Below are 12,331 nucleotides of genomic sequence, written 5' to 3' on the forward strand. Positions count from 1 at the left end.
CATTTTGGCCGCACACAACTCCTCCAGCCGTTTCCATTCTTCTCTCTCTCTCTCTCTCTCTGTCTTTCGTTAATTGTTTGTTTGTAAATCGTTCGTGGAAATCTTCGCTGTATGATGATCGCTCGCTCGTGTCTCGCTTGCGTATACTTCTTGGGATAATTGAGGAACCAATGTATAACGCCATTGGTAAACGTAGCATGTCATACGCGATATAGATACTCTAGTAATAAGCCTAATGTTTGGTAAACACGCTTAAGCAAATATCTAGTGTAATATTATGAGCGTTGGTTTACTTCGTTCAATGGTATATATATGTGTGCGCGCGTGTGTGTGTAGCGCGTGTGTAACACGTGCTACTACGTTTTCTAATCTCGTAAAAAAGAAAAAAAAGATCGAGAGAATGTTGGAACTCCTCGTTGAAGGAAAGATATTTATACGCTACGTATCGAATATAATATTAAATTATCGATCATCGTTAACAATTTCTATCGTAAAAAATTTCTGTTCGAATCGATTTTTTCGAAATCTGCTTTTCTGTGTGCTTTTCTAAAAAAAAAAAAAAAATCTATCGATCTTAAGCAACAAACTGGTGGTTTAACTACAACTGGTTCGCACACGACATTTTGTTTTTAGGCGATATTTTTAGGCTAGTGGATCTAACTAAAGTACATATATTCTCCGTTGAGTCATCGAGAGACGCCGTCTATCCGAATCGTATAAAACCGTGTAGAAGCGACGCGGTGCTGCTACTCGTTTTTGGTGGCTGTGAGCACCGTGAAGTACGAGAACGACGTGCTTAGAACCTAGAAAAACGCATAAAGGATCGGCACGAAGAAAACGTCACGTCTCCTCCCCTTAATAACATAATTAAATAAACTGTCTCGATCTCGAGAATTTGATCGAGTTTGAGTTGGCTCACCGTTGAGAAACTCTCCAAGGACATGCTGTAGAATTTTGCCGCTGTTATCTTGCTGGCAATCTTGGAACGCATCATCATGATCTGGACGCTTTTATGGAAATGGCTGCCTATCCATCCGCTGTTGTATGCCGACTCTCCTATCCCTTCGCTCTGCGTCATACAAATCGGTGAATCGTATCGCTTCCACAACTCGAATTATAATAAAATCTTGAAAGTAATTCGATTCCATTTGTTCTCGTACCTCGTCGATCAACCCGTTCCCACTGAAGCTGAACATGAACAGCTCGAGAATGGCTGAGTTGAGAAAGGTGGAATATTTCATCAGACGACCCTTGTCCTCCATCATCTGCAAGTGTTATTTTCTTCCTTCTTGTTTTCTTTTCTTTTCTTATCAGACAACGTTATCAGAACGCACCGAGGTGATCTGAAATCCGGCGAAGCAAATCAATCCCGTGCTTATGACGAATTGTCCCAAAGCGAGCAGGTTTATGATCCTTTCCAAAGTGTCCGCGAACCTGTGAACAGATTCATTTCTATTTCTATTTCATATTTATATATATATAAAAGAAAATGATCGATATTTGATTTTTCTTTCTTTCTTTTTTTTTTTAATTGACGCCAACTTGATCGCTTGCTGGTGACGAATCACGTTGTCCCCCATGATCGTGGTGGAGTTAGGATCGGCCCCGCTCAAAGCCTCCATCCTTCTCCTCAGAACGGCAAATTTGCCCGAGCCGTGTATTATCACCACTAAATTAAAACTGGTAGCGCCTGCGATCATACTTCCGCCGAATCCGCCCGCTGTTACGTTGAACAGATAAAGAAATTCGAAAATCGGTGACACGGTTTGATTGATGAAGAAATATCCTCGAAATGGGAGCACTTTGTCGCTACTGCCGATCACGTAAATCTGAAAGAAAAAAATAAAGAAAAGAAAAGAAGGAATAATTCAAATTTTATTCAAACAAATTTTATTTATTTATTTTTTTTTTCCATGGATTTCGAAAGAAAGAAGAGAAGAAAGGGGAAGAAACGATTCGATACCGAAATTTTTCGTTTTTCTTTTTTTAATTTTTAATCACCTCCAAAATTGGGACGGACATGAACATGACGATGGTTATTGCGACGGTGGTGATAAAATATTTCGCGAGGCGGAAAGCGAACACCGTTTTCTCGGCGAAAATGAGCCGATCCTGGTCCGAGGATGAGATCCAATCCTGTTTCATCGTGTTCACCACGTAGAGCATGTCCTTCTGGTGGAACGAATACACGAGCAAGCGAACCACGCAAAGGTAAAAAGCTGTGCAAATTAACGCGCATTCGGTTGCTTCGTCCAGATCATCCATATTGTGAACCACGTCGGCTGTTACCGCGACAGACATCACGATCACCTGAAAATTTCATCGGTTACCACGGTTGATGCAAGATTTTGTACGAGTGCAAGTACATTTAAAGATAAAATTGATCGACAATCGATCGAAAAAGATGGGCGTGAACAGTGTTCTGAAAATCAAAAATTTCTCAAAAAATCGCGTCCATAAGAATTTTTATTAATCAATTTTATTAATCGAATTATACGGTCGAAGATGGCACTTACTAGGAAAAACATGCAGAACAAGTGAAATCTCCTAAACGTAATCGTTATCCGACTGCTATTCTCTGCTAACGGCCATATAGAAATGATTTTTCCAGTTATCATTATTGGTTTAATCAATTGATCGTATTCCTTGTTACGGAACTCACTCATTTTCTTGATATATATATATATATATGTGTGTGTGTGTGTGTATGCGTGTGTATATATATATATATTTATATATTTATATATCGAATGAACTTGTTTATTTAAAAAAAAAAAATCGCACGATTTATGTTAAAACAGATTTTTTTTTTTTTCAATATGATTCATCCGATCAAATGGTTTGTTTCATCGTATTCCGGAGGAACTGCAAAAAATGTCGCGGAAAATATCGAAGGCGAAATCGATCGTAATATAAATGACAGTTATCGTGTAATGGGTGAATGATGACAATTCGTAGTTTACGAAACTTTATACAAGTAGGTATTACGTGTAACTTCTTTTCGCTGAGACTTGTCGAATAATTTTGTATTCATATGAAAATATAATATATCTGATATACTATCTTTCTTTCTTTTTTTTTTTTTTTTACAAAAATTGCAATGCACGCAAAAGTTTCATGATATACTTGGTATATTTTGAGGGAAAGTAGTAAAAAGATATCAGGAACAGTTCAAATTAATTCATAGTTCATAAAAAATGTATTTTTGCGCAATACTTATCGTTATAATATTTAAATATTGTCATTCTTAAGCTCTGATTATTCTATAACTATTCTATTCCTAAAATAGAATATTTTAATATAGATATAAAGGAATTTTTAAACAAAGAATCAAAGCTTAAAAATATGATGCCGTCTCTTGAATGAATTTTGCAGAATAAGTATAGATAAGGAGAACAAATAATGAAAAAAAAGAGATAGAGATAGGATAAAAATATTGAAATCAGCGCCATCTCCAGAGTGCTGTAAATAAATAAGAATAGCAAATAGTGAAAAAAGGATAGAGATACAATAAGAATTGATTATTAACGCCATCTTTGAAATATTGAAGATATTTCTTCAAAAAATCATATTTCTAAAAGCATTCAAGAGATGACTCTGACTCTCAATTCTTATTCTATCTTTGAAAATATATATCATTTTTATCTCGATCAATTCTTACTTTATTTCTATTCTTTTCCCACTATTTTCTATTCTTCTTTTCTATTTCATTTATAGCATTCTGCACAATAAAATAAATTTATTAATGATATTACATCTTTAAAAAATCGAAAAGATTGAAACTTTTTTATGTAAGTAAAAAAAGTTCAATATTTTTCAAAAAGATGGCATTACTAGTCAAAAATTATTAATATTTTATAATATTTTATAATATTATCGATATACGATAAATTTGGACACTTTTCGAATAAATAGTAATAAATTACTAATTAATTAAAAAAGATATTAATTATATGCATATAAATATTACTACATTTTACCATTACTATTTTATGTACATATATATATAAAATAAGACTTTTCTTATTTGAAAAACTATAAAAGATTTCAATCAATTAATTTCAAATTATTCTTTAAAATTTAAATTTTAATTTTACTTTTTATTTCCAAAAGCCAAAAAGATTGTAAAAAATATTCGAATATTCAACAATTCATCGAATAATAAGTATTAAGCTTTTTATATAATAAAATTGATATAGAGTAATAATTAGAATAATATTTTAATTTATAATTTTTTCTAATATTTTAATAAAAATTGGAATTTTAACCATTTTTTTTTTTTTTTTGTTTGAATTTCATTTAAATTTTAATTTCATTTCACTAAAACGATACTCACGTTACGCATGTGCAAATTTATAGCTTAGTCTGTTCATAAGTTCATAAAGTTACTGTTCATAACCTATGAAAAGTAAACTGTAGTTTTATAACTGTTTGATATGTATTGATATAAGACATGTATTATCAAAATAAAAATTGGCATTTAAATTAATAATAATAATGGCTATACCTCCTTCTTTTGGTCTTAGCGATATTGTACATTTAAACGTTGGTGGAACAAGGTACAAACAAATATTTAATTGGCTTTGAATACTATATAATAAATAATTTGTTTTAATTGTTAATCAATAACTAAATATTGTTATATAATTTGAAATTTTTTTTTAGATGAGTTATCTTTATAATTATCTAAAATTATTTATTATTTAGGTTTTCAACATCAAAGCAAACATTAACATGGGTTCCAGATTCATTTTTTACAGCTTTATTAAGTAATAGAATTGCCAGTCATAGAGATGAAATTGGTGCATTATTTATAGATAGAGATCCAAAATTATTTTCTATTATATTAAATTATCTTCGTACAAAGGATATTGATTTAAAAAATGTAGATCTTCGTACATTAAGACACGAAGCTGAATATTATGGTATTATACCATTAGTTAAAAGATTAATGTTATGTGAAGATTTAACTCAATCATCTTGTGGAGATGTTTTATTTTATGGTTATTTACCACCACCAAGTAAGATTAAATAATCTTTTTTCTTAAAATAAAAATAAATGAAATAAAATATATATATATATATATTCTACATATTGTAATTGAAAAGGTATACCATTACAAGAACCCACCACTGTTGCATCAAATATAGGAGATGTATCTGTTCATGGTAGAATTCCAACTAATAATAGTAATTCAAGAGTAGATGTACCATCTACATCTCAAAATCCAATTCCTGGAACTTCAAGTAACCATAATAATAATGGTATTAAACTATTAATAAATTTAGTTTATTTAACTAGAATTATAAGTATTTAATATATATATATATATATATTTTTTTTTTCTAGGACAACAAAATCATAAAGGAGTACTTAATAGTCACATGCGAAATTCTTCATTAGATTACAGAATTCAACAGAAAGGTTTACCACATTCACGCACATCATCTTTAGATTTAAGACATGTTAGGAACAATTCAGCAGATTTAAATAAATTATATAAAAATGATATTAGTTTAGTATTTGGACCTCAACAAGGTAAATAGTTACATATATTATTTAATTATGAAAAAACAAATCTTTTCTATTAATAAATCTTTTTATAGTTTCATCATGGGTTGATCCTTTAAGAGTTCAAATCATAAAAGCACATCATAATTGGATTGTGATTGCTTATGCTCATTTTATAACGTGTTATCGACTTAAAGATTCATCTGGTTGGCAACATGCATTTACAAGTCCTCACATAGAATCAGTAATTGAAAGAGTGGCAATAACATCAAAATTAAGTACCAGTGGAGATGTTAAAATGGTTGCTATTTCCTATGGAAATCAAGTCAGACTATGGAGTATTTCAGCAAATGGAATGAAAACTAATATTGGCACATTTAATTTAAATGTTCGTGTGGAATATTTATTTTTTATTGGAAGCCAATTAGTTGCTTTATCTCCTACTGATAAAATTGGTGTATGGCATGCTATGACACATCATTGGCAAATACAAGATGTAGTACCCATTTTATCATTTGATACAGCTGGTTCATTTCTTTTATTAGGATGTAACAATGGATCTATATATTATATTGGTAATTTAAAATTTATAAGATTAAATAAAAATTACTTTCATAATTAAAATATACAAAATTGATTTTCAGATATGGAAAAATTTCCTTTAAGAATGAAAGATAATGATTTACTTGTAACTGAATTATACCGTGATCCAAATTATGATCCTATTACAGCTATATCTGTATATTTAACACCAAAAACATGTAAGTTTTCATTTTTATCATATCATGATATTTTAAATAAATGAATAAACATACAAATATATATATGAAAATATATATATATATATAATAAATATAAAAATTGAAGGTAAATAAGTAACTTATAGTCATAACATTGAATATTACAGTATTTCTATTGCAGAAATATCTTTTCCAGTGACGTACAAATAAATGGACTAACATTTAATTATTAAGTCCGCTTGTATTGAGGAATGTAATAACAAACGTCACTTTTATAATTTATATAAATTTTATTTTTTAATATTTTTTTAATGATTATACAATTTTAATAATTACAATAGTAATTGAGTAATTCTGTTTGTGTAAATTTCATTATATATTTGTTCTTTGTAATAGAAAATATATTTTTTTCTTAATTAAACACATCAATAAGTTTTTTTTGTTTAGATACAAATATTTTATCTTCTATTACGAAGTTCAATAATATATTTGAATATTAATATGAGTTTATTATTACATTCTTTGCTTCATGATTTCGTACAACTGGATAAATAGCACAAGGCAAGTATGGGTCAATATAACAATGTTCTACAATATTTTCACTTTCAAGTCACAATTTAAATTGACATATATTTTACTACATTTTATATAACATTGAACATTATGCATTATTTTGATTAGTATTCATACCCTTCCTCTCCAGGTATTGTATATTATTCGGTATCAAATCACAATTGTGCACAAATCCATATTTATGTACATATTTTTAATGGCATTTTTATTAAAACTATATATGTGTATACATTTTTTTCATATATTAAGGAAATAATTTTTATTTATATCATTTTAAATTAGAATAAAAATATTATAACAAAATAATATATATTCAACAAATTATAATCATAAATATATAAGAATTATATACTCAAAACACTTATTTTATCTTATTGCACACCCTCACTATCCTTATGCATCCAGTTGTACTTATAATATTTTTATATTCTTTTGCTTTTATTACTACACAAGTGACATAACACCTTTATAGATCTGAGAGGGGAAGGGAATAGATATTATGTACCTCTGCTTGCATAGTTATTCTTCATTTTAAACAATTCAAAGTATCATATATACATATCATACATAAACTATAATTTTACATACATTATAAATATTATATTTATTGCTTTTATTAGCATATATATATACATAAAATTTTATTAAAATATAAATAATGTATTTCTTTATAGTTAAAAAATATTCAGAATAATTTATAATTTTTTAAGAATTTACTACATATTCTTTCTTTGTCATGACATAACGCATGTAATATCTATGTAGGTCATTTATTATGTACTAACAAATAATATATTATACACATTATCTTATATATTATAAGTACATATTTTTTTCATTATTACAATTTTTAATATATGTAATGTTAATATATGTATTGTGTCATTTATATTATATATTGAGAAATGTAGTTATATTAAAAATTTTTAATATTTTGAATAGAAAAGATATACTGTAATTTTATAATTTTTTTATACAGCTGTTTGCGGTAACTGGATAGAAATTGCATATGGTACAAAATCTGGCAGCGTTAGAGTTATAGTTCAACATCCTGAAACTGTAGGACATGGTCCACAATTATTTCAAACATTTACAGTGCATCAAAGTAGTGTAACAAAAGTATGTTTCTTTATGAAATTATATATATTTAAAAAAAATTACAAATTATTTATGTGTATATTAAATTATACTACAGGTAACATTGTCAGAAAAATATTTAGTATCTGTCTGTTCAGAATATAATCATGTTAGGAGTTGGGCAGTAACAAGATTTCGTGGAATGATTTCTACTCAACCTGGATCTACACCTGAAGCTAGTTTTAAAATTGTATCTTTAGAAGCAATTGAATCTTGTATTAGTTACAATGCTGGAAATGATTTTGGTGTGTTTTTTGATATAGTATAATAGTGAAAATGATTTTAATATTATTAATAGATAACAATTGTTATACTTGAAATCATAGGACCATTTGGAGAACAAGATGATGAACAAGTCTTTGTTCAAAAAGTTGTACCTGAAACTGATCAATTATTTGTACGTTTAGCATCAAATGGAAAGAGAGTTTGTGTAATTAAATCAGTGGATGGTAGTATTATAAGCTCATTTTATGTACATGAATGTGAAGGATCTAGCCGTATGGGTTCAAGACCAAGACGTTTTATATTCACTGGACATTCTAATGGGACTATTCAAATGTGGGATCTTACAACAGCTTTAGAACCTTCTTTTTCTTCTACTCAAAGTAATATCTTTATTTTTTTTTTTTTTTTTTTTTGTTTAATAAATTCATTAACATCATATCATGGATATTGATTACAGATGTTTCTGGTGGACCTACACCAGAAGAACTTTGGAAATTGTTAGACCAATGTGATTTAAGTAATAGTCATTCCTCAACACCATGTATTAGTCCATGTCCATCACTTATATCTACAGGCCCAAGTATAAAAACCAGTAATGTACTATTTCTCAATCAATCACAAAATTCTGATGCGACACCTGGACCTAGCCAAACATGAAGGTAATACAAAAAAAATATTTTATAAAAATTTATAAAAATAATGTTTTATGTCCAAAAATGATTCGTTTATTTTAAAATATTAACAAAAAATATTTGCGGTAACAGTTTCTAATATAATATTTTGTTAATATTTTTAATTTTAACAATAATTTTCAAAAAGAAAACAGTCTTACTTATAAGTAATGCAATATGAAAGTGATGTAATAATTAAATTATAATAAATTTCTAAAGATAAAATAATTATAAAATAAGTATATTTAATTATATTATATTAAATAAATAAGAAATAATGTGCACTTTCTTTGCATTACTTAAAATATTCTAAAATACATTCTATATTATTTTTAAATAAATATTAATAAATATCATATAAGATAATATATATATAACTTTGATTACTCTAAAGTAGAAAGTTTTACAATTGTATATTATTTTTTATATTATTATATTATAAAAAGAATGAATTTATTTATGTTAAAAATTCTATTCTTTAAATTTATTTAAAATATATAAAATTTTATATTGAATAAATTTTCAATTTAAAACAATCTAAATATTTATATAAACATTTATATTAAACAATTCAATTTCTTTTTCTTTAAAAAAAACTTATATTATTAACAATAAATTGTGATTAAAATGTGTATGATCAAATACATATTTTGCAAGATAGATATAATAATAAGTTAATTTGATCTTTTCATATTAAAAGATATTTTAATAACTAACTTCTATACATTTTTTTGTTTTTTTCTAGATAAATAGCTGTACACATTTATGGCAAATATTATAATACTGCTATCTGTTAATTCTGTAATTTCAATAAACAGTAAGTGTAATTTTTTATATGAATGTAAATAGGTTTTTATACATGTAAGTAGGAATCATAATAATAGTTAAATAAATTTAAAATAAAAATTCATATATTGTACATTATGTTAGAAAAAATTCCCAAAAACATACATTTTTATGGAAATAACTCTTTTTTTATCAATTTAAGATAATGCACTGTTTATTATAACAATGTTATATCTTTTTAATTATACAATATTTCATCAACATCTTTGTTTACGAAATTTTAAGAACTTTGCCTAAAATTTTATTGGCATTTAAGATATCACTATGTAAATTGAATTAAATTTGAGGCACTACGGTGATTTTATATCAGTTCTATATTGCATGATTAATTTGCTTATAGTAACTTTTTTACACAATGATCATTTTATACAAAACATGATCAGAAATAAAAAATAAAAAATTTTTCATTATACAATCTGATTAATTTCTAACTTATAAAAGTACTTATTTTATTTAATAAAATTGTATCTATATATATATATATATATATATATATATATGTAAATTGCAAAACAGTCTCGTTAACATGTATACAATTTATTAAGTAACAGTTCCTAAAAAATATCATGCAATATGAATTTTTTAAATATTATATTGAGCTAGACTAATTTTTCTCTTATAAAAATTGTACATAACATTAATGATATTATTGCAAATAAATCATACTCATATAAAATTTTTATGCCAAAATAAATTATTATAAAATAATCTTGGATTTGTCATTGGTGTTAATAAGAAACACCAAGCTACTAATCCAATTACAAACAAAGAAAACAAACCAGCTCTTTTTAATGGATCTTTAACTGCAACTACTTCAGAAAGATCAGGACATCCCATATGATTACAAAAAGAATGTGCTGTAAATGGTGCTGCTAAATGTCCTAAAAAAATATTAATTTCTTCTAAATAAAAAATGATACATCAAATTATAGTAATGTATAAATTAAGAGCATTTTATTACAATCATACCCGTTTTAGCAAAAAGAAAGGCAGCATATGCTCCAAATAATGTCGTAAACGCAAATTGAAAACCTATATTAAAAATTTATTATAACAAATAATTAATATATTTATTAAAATTAAAGTAAAATTAAAAGAAATACTTACAAGATATAAATAGTGCATGTTTAAGATTCATGCCTGCTTTTACTCTATCTACTACATGATGAAAATGAGCGACACCAAAAAATAAAGGGCAGATAAATATGGCAGTAGTTGGTGTAAAACATTGCAAAAGCAATGGTAACATACATGCTCTAAATGTCCATTCTTCAGCCAAAGGAGCAACTACTAGATTTCTCCACCATATTATTGTTCGCACACTTCCAAACCAATACATAGGTTCTAAAAAGATTAAACATAAAATATGATCTAATAATTATTTAATAATTTAATTTAAATCTTTAATTATTTAAGAAAAGGTACATATTGTACATAATCTATCTAAAATATTATTAATATATAATTTATTTAAAATACTAACCAGTATATAATCTCCAAAGTCCATTGAAACCTTGTACACATATTGGTCCTAGAAATAGTATCATTGTTAATAACAATGGTATTATAATTGCTTGAATTAAACCAGGCCACCGCAGTCCCAATAACTCCCAAATTGTTGCCTAAAAATTATAAATTATAATATTGCATTTATTATGTAATTAATAATATCATCATACACAATTACCTTTTGAAATACTTTCTCATTCATTCCAAAGTACAATAATGCAGGAGATATAAGAGACATAATAAAAACACTAAAAAATCTTTTTTTTATTACAGTTGGATGTTCTCTGTAATAAAAATATTTTGTATTTTATTAATCTTTAGTCTTTTTTTTGTAATATTATTTTTTAATTAAAATTGTTTTTCTTAAAAAAGAATTCTGAGATAAAAATTTATAAAAATATAAAAAATGGACATTCAAAGATTGACATTTATGTTATATTAAATGAAAGAATTGTAAAAATTTATTTTAAATATTGAAGAATATATAGGTAATTAGTTAAAGTGATATCGATGTTATTGACAGAAAATAATTATTGATAGTTCACACAATTGCTTTTAAATGACGCGCCAATTACAGAAGAATTGAAGGAAAAAGTTCTCCAATAGAGGCGCTGTGAATTCGATTCTTGTCCAGAAAAGCGACTGCGTGAATCAGGAGAATCAAAGAGTAGACTTTCATGTTCTCGGTCGACGTGAATACAGTTACACTTTGTTCGTGGTTTCCTGTGGTTCACTGTTAAAGGACCGAGAGAGAGCATACACGATTACAGAAAATGGACATTTAAAGATTGACGTTTATGTTAGTTTGTTATCGCTGTTAATCGGTACATACCTACTGTACGGAGAATTCCATACATAGAGGCTCGCGACGTACATCACTGAGAGAACAAAACATGATAGAATTGCAGTTATGCAGGAGAAATCAGTATTTCGATCCGCAGTCTCCATAACTCCATACTGATGTTGGTTGCTTGTGTCGCGATCCATTGCAGAAGAGGGAATCGGTAAGGGGTAGAAGGCAAGAGAAGGATCGCATAGGAAAGAGGGAGGTCGGTGAGGAAAGAGGGGGAGAGCAGAAATTCATCCGATTGGCGGTCTGGCACTAGTCGGCAGTCCTA

General features: G+C 27.3%; 3 protein-coding genes across 8 annotated transcripts; 1 reads left to right on the forward strand and 2 right to left on the reverse strand.

Annotated features, from left to right (window-relative positions):
- Window positions 1-443: 443 nt before the first annotated feature.
- LOC107994426 (odorant receptor 13a-like) lies at window positions 444-4,401 on the reverse strand. 4 transcript variants are annotated; one of them, XM_028665095.2, is made up of 7 exons: window positions 4,337-4,401; window positions 2,002-2,310; window positions 1,543-1,829; window positions 1,335-1,434; window positions 1,161-1,265; window positions 920-1,069; window positions 444-803 (listed from the first exon to the last, which is right to left on the reverse strand). In XM_028665095.2, exons 1-7 carry the CDS (start codon window positions 4,343-4,345, stop codon window positions 747-749), a joined length of 1,017 nt encoding a protein of 338 aa, XP_028520896.2. In that variant the 5' UTR covers window positions 4,346-4,401; the 3' UTR covers window positions 444-746. The 4 variants fall into 4 exon arrangements, with proteins under 4 accessions (XP_028520896.2, XP_028520895.2, XP_061930916.1 ...); XM_028665094.2 differs by lacking the exon at window positions 4,337-4,401 and adding an exon at window positions 2,517-2,666; XM_062074932.1 differs by having other exon boundaries at window positions 444-1,069.
- LOC107994425 (BTB/POZ domain-containing protein KCTD3) lies at window positions 4,277-9,768 on the forward strand. Its single transcript, XM_017051340.3, has 11 exons — window positions 4,277-4,559; window positions 4,708-5,021; window positions 5,110-5,265; window positions 5,351-5,539; window positions 5,608-6,087; window positions 6,157-6,273; window positions 7,805-7,944; window positions 8,021-8,207; window positions 8,289-8,567; window positions 8,645-8,846; window positions 9,604-9,768. Exons 1-10 carry the CDS (start codon window positions 4,498-4,500, stop codon window positions 8,842-8,844), a joined length of 2,124 nt encoding a protein of 707 aa, XP_016906829.1. The 5' UTR covers window positions 4,277-4,497; the 3' UTR covers window positions 8,845-8,846; window positions 9,604-9,768.
- LOC107994363 (CAAX prenyl protease 2) lies at window positions 8,576-12,200 on the reverse strand. Of its 3 annotated transcripts, none has more exons than XM_017051230.3 (6): window positions 12,046-12,200; window positions 11,392-11,497; window positions 11,188-11,326; window positions 10,812-11,048; window positions 10,674-10,736; window positions 8,576-10,585 (listed from the first exon to the last, which is right to left on the reverse strand). In XM_017051230.3, the coding sequence occupies exons 1-6, from the start codon at window positions 12,198-12,200 to the stop codon at window positions 10,371-10,373; spliced, it is 915 nt and encodes a 304-aa protein (XP_016906719.1). In that variant the 3' UTR covers window positions 8,576-10,370. The 3 variants fall into 3 exon arrangements, with proteins under 3 accessions (XP_016906719.1, XP_061930917.1, XP_016906721.1); XM_062074933.1 differs by lacking the exon at window positions 12,046-12,200 and adding an exon at window positions 11,789-11,925; XM_017051232.3 differs by lacking the exon at window positions 12,046-12,200 and adding an exon at window positions 11,761-11,875.
- Between the last annotated feature and the right edge of the window lie 131 nt (window positions 12,201-12,331).

Source organism: Apis cerana, linkage group LG5 (genome assembly GCF_029169275.1).
Source record: "Apis cerana isolate GH-2021 linkage group LG5, AcerK_1.0, whole genome shotgun sequence".
Lineage (NCBI taxonomy): Eukaryota > Metazoa > Arthropoda > Insecta > Hymenoptera > Apidae > Apis > Apis cerana.

Bases quoted from the DNA above. Each gene is read 5' to 3' on its own strand.
- LOC107994426 (XM_062074930.1), bottom strand. From the start codon at position 2,666: ATGAGTGAGTTCCGTAACAAGGAATACGATCAATTGATTAAACCAATA. The intron at 2,311-2,516 runs GTAAGTGCCATC...TGAAATTTTCAG, and splicing joins TGTTCTGCATGTTTTTCCTA to GTGATCGTGATGTCTGTCGC. The intron at 1,266-1,334 runs GTGCGTTCTGAT...TAACACTTGCAG, and splicing joins CCGGATTTCAGATCACCTCG to ATGATGGAGGACAAGGGTCG.
- LOC107994425 (XM_017051340.3), top strand. From the start codon at position 4,498: ATGGCTATACCTCCTTCTTTTGGTCTTAGCGATATTGTACATTTAAAC. The intron at 5,266-5,350 runs GTATTAAACTAT...TTTTTTTTCTAG, and splicing joins AAGTAACCATAATAATAATG to GACAACAAAATCATAAAGGA. The intron at 6,274-7,804 runs GTAAGTTTTCAT...TTTTTTATACAG, and splicing joins ATATTTAACACCAAAAACAT to CTGTTTGCGGTAACTGGATA.
- LOC107994363 (XM_017051230.3), bottom strand. From the start codon at position 12,200: ATGGATCGCGACACAAGCAACCAACATCAGTATGGAGTTATGGAGACT. The intron at 11,498-12,045 runs GTATGTACCGAT...TTTTTATTACAG, and splicing joins TGGAATTCTCCGTACAGTAG to AGAACATCCAACTGTAATAA. The intron at 11,049-11,187 runs GTTAGTATTTTA...TAATCTTTTTAG, and splicing joins ACTTTGGAGATTATATACTG to AACCTATGTATTGGTTTGGA.